Here is a 3,429-nt window from a genome sequence, read left to right on the forward strand (position 1 = left end):
ATGTACTCGACCATGGCCTATCCTCACAGTTTACCATTTCTACCTGGATGAAACACAAGCCCATTCCTCATCAGGTAATACGCTAACAACATTTTTGGCTGGGTAATTCTTAGAGTGGTAATAGGGTATAACTCGGTGGTGTAGTGGTCAAGAGTGATGCAGACGTTGACCTGGTAAACAGGAGGGTGTGGGTTCAATTCCAACCGAGGGAGGTATATAAATTTGTACTCAAAATGTGACTCTGTTTTAATATAATAGGAGGGATCGAGTAGATTGGACATTGGAACTTGGAACACATACACATCACATGCCTTCAGACACACTCCATTTGTCAAGGGTCTAGGTTTTCCTTGCCCTTGTGATCAAAGGCCATTTACTGCAGAAACCATGGAATGGAATTGTTCAATTATATCCTAACCCACTTAAAGCCCGTTCCCATTTGTCGTTTCCGTCATCGAGATAATATAACCAAGTTTAATAGCCGTTTACTATAAACTCCTATTTTAAGGCTATGGAAAGAAGCGACAAATAACTTGGGTGCGGGAGGACAAATGGTCCTCGAAGAACTCGGATGATGTTGCGCCCAGCTGGAGGTGGCTCCTGCCTATTCTGAGTATGAGAGAGTTGCCAGCGCACAGAACGCGATCAACGCAGGATTGGTCACACCGGACTGTTGTTCATGCTCCCTCTTTTTTCTCTACTCCCCCCGGAATAGGCGGAGCCACCACATCACAGCGGTTTTCGGCAGGGACCATTTGTCCATTCCGACCACCCAAAGTTATTGCTACGCTTCTTCATATACCTTAAAATAGGAGTTTATTAAATCTTAACACCTGGTGTCTTATTTAAGTGGATAGACGGATGACCGCCTCATTTCCTCGTTATAAAGAGATAGCTCGTGAGTACTTTTTATGTATAATAATAACTCATCTGCGCCGTACCACTTATAGAAGCTTTCTTTGTGTTTTAGACAAATGCAGAAGGTCACTCCCTCCCAAAAAAAATACAATAAGATGGTACGTAAACACATGAAAACAGGAGCTTTAGCTACTCTCTCTGTTCCTGTCCCCTTTGTCGGCAATATTGATGTACTCATCTACTCCATCCTGCCCACTAAATGAGCAGGCGCCCGCCACCCTTGACAAGACTTAACCGCTTGATAACAGAACTGCTTTGGAGATTCCAAGACAATAGCGAAGTTACTATCGGTCGACTCCTGTGCGACAACAGGATAGGATTGAGTATGGCCTTCCTTACCTTTTAATTTTACTGTCGTGACCCGTATACCCTTGCCATGTAGTGATTTTTATAGATGTCGCCGTTTCTGGGCAAAAATTAAAATTCGTGATGATGGATAGTCTAAAGTTAATGAGATTCAATTCGTTACACCCTCGCACCAGCACATTGACCACCCCCGTAGATGTTGCACGACATCGAAAATGAGCCGGGAAGTGTGCAGCAGCACGGGTTCGCCGAAAGTTCCAAACACATGGATTATACTGGGCTTACGGGATCTCATAAGCCAAGACATCAGCATAAACTTGGTGGGGTTACACGTGATTCTGTGTCCTGCTGGTTTTGTCAGGATTTTATATCGAGCAGTCGTAGCGTGATTGTGTGGGAGAGTGTGGGACCCGTATACGTGACGGTGTGCAGGATCTAAGTGCCTGTGACGCTGCTCGTGTGTGCCAGATCGTTGGGAGGTGTCCGTCATGAAGGGGTAGAAAGGATGTGGGCACACGTCCGTCCGCTTGACTGCAGAAGAGTGGGTCAAACCACTGTGTGTGTGACGACATTGGAGGCTCTCTACCTGACAGTAGTACGTAGGGCTTTGGACTTTGTCTTCGGCTCTTTAATGTAGATTGGGGACTCAACCATTTCGATATGAGTTCACTTATGTTTAGCTGGTCGACCCTGTCAAGTTTATGGTAGGTAATGTGTTGTGATGGGCAGCGTTGCAAAGCTCTAGAAGGCAGGAAAATAGATCCCACGAGTGAAGTAGTTGTTAAGACTTTCGAGATTGTCGTCCGCCATCCCCCCCCCACAAATTGGGGACAATTGGATTCGAATATGTTTATGTTTCACCTTAAATTGCCGGAGGGATCTCCCAGGTTTTGTTGATGACGTCTGGCTTGTAGGGTGAGCAAAAAAAAAACCGCATGATCCTTGTTCGTAGGGACACACATAGAAGTCTATGGCTATGATAGTTTACTAAAATTGTCAACGCGAGATAGTAGGCTGCTTTTTTTTTTGTGTGAGGCCTTATGCCAATTTTAGTAGAGAACTGATGACATGTAGATGGTGGTGAAATTTTAATTTAATGCGTGAGGCAGTCTAACCTGAGTAGGTGAAAGAGAGAAGGGAAAGATGGAACTGTGTTGCGCGGGTGTATCACCGCGCACCACACTAGGGAACCCGATCCTGTCTCGGTTAGCGGGTTATTGAAGGCCCAAAGGAAAAAAAGTCTAAACTTGTACCCGAGGCAGTTGTATAGTGACATGGGGAGGCCCCCTTTACTGCCTGTGGGCTCATACTAGGGTGAGTAGGTAGTGGTGTGGGACGCTCCCCCCGTTTTTTGATCTACATAGTTTAATTCATTGCTATGGCCTAATTCCTTAGCTCTTAATGTTTATGAATTAGTCTACATTTGTGCCTTTCAAAAGATTGCAAGGTGCTTTCGAACGAGGCCAGGGTCTACGTGTTTATCTGTCATAAACGGAGGGATTGCATGTCTATTATAGCACAAAACTCATCGATGAAATGGTTAGCTCCGTGCATTGGTCTCTGCGTGATATATTGCATTTTTATCACTGTTTTTACCCTGAAATATTTTACGACTGACGGGATGTTGATCACTATAAACTTAATTGAAGCACCTTGTCTGTGGACTTGTTAAGGTAGTTATCCTTAATTTTTTATACGTAAACGACTAGCTTTTTGTCTTTCGAAGATAAAATGGACTCCCTAGAAGGTGGAGGTAAGTCGCCCAGACTTCTATAAGTCCAGAGGGAGTCTCTTTAGAGAAGACTCATCGTCCTAGTCTGCTGTCAAGGAATGTTTGGTTCGCATTACCACTGCTAAGTAGAACACTAGTAGGCGTCTTGTCTACTACACGAGGAAATGTACGAAAAGGACATTTATGTTTTGTGTTTTATTTCATATTCTGGAAAAAATGAAAGATAATGATGTCATATCGCCTCGATATGATCATTACTTTCATAACGTTAGCCAGGTTTAAAAGTTTTAGCCCTTTACCCACCTTTATAGGCAAAACCCCAGGGGACTAAGGTTTTTTCACCAAAAATCGGGTACCAGACATGCATTGCATGCATGCATGTTGTACAAAGTCGTAGATTACTACCGGTAGGGTTCTGACACACAATTTTCTCTCACGGGGTAATATGTGCTGTGAAAAAAAAAAAAAAAAAC

At 43.9% G+C, this 3,429-nt stretch overlaps 1 protein-coding gene across 1 annotated transcript in view; it reads left to right on the forward strand.

The window, feature by feature from the left end:
- Positions 1-6: 6 nt before the first annotated feature.
- LOC103524108 (calsyntenin-1-like) overlaps positions 7-3,429 on the forward strand; it is a gene marked incomplete at its 3' end in the record, with an annotated part of 10,074 nt that continues 6,651 nt past the window's right edge. Inside the window, exon 1 of the mRNA XM_008489114.1 lies at positions 7-74. Coding sequence (XP_008487336.1) covers positions 48-74 — 27 coding nt within the window. The remainder of the gene's footprint in view (positions 75-3,429) is intronic.

The sequence above is a fragment of the Diaphorina citri genome, unplaced genomic scaffold, assembly GCF_000475195.1.
Source record: "Diaphorina citri unplaced genomic scaffold, Diaci psyllid genome assembly version 1.1 scaffold107007, whole genome shotgun sequence".
NCBI classification, from domain to species: domain Eukaryota; kingdom Metazoa; phylum Arthropoda; class Insecta; order Hemiptera; family Psyllidae; genus Diaphorina; species Diaphorina citri.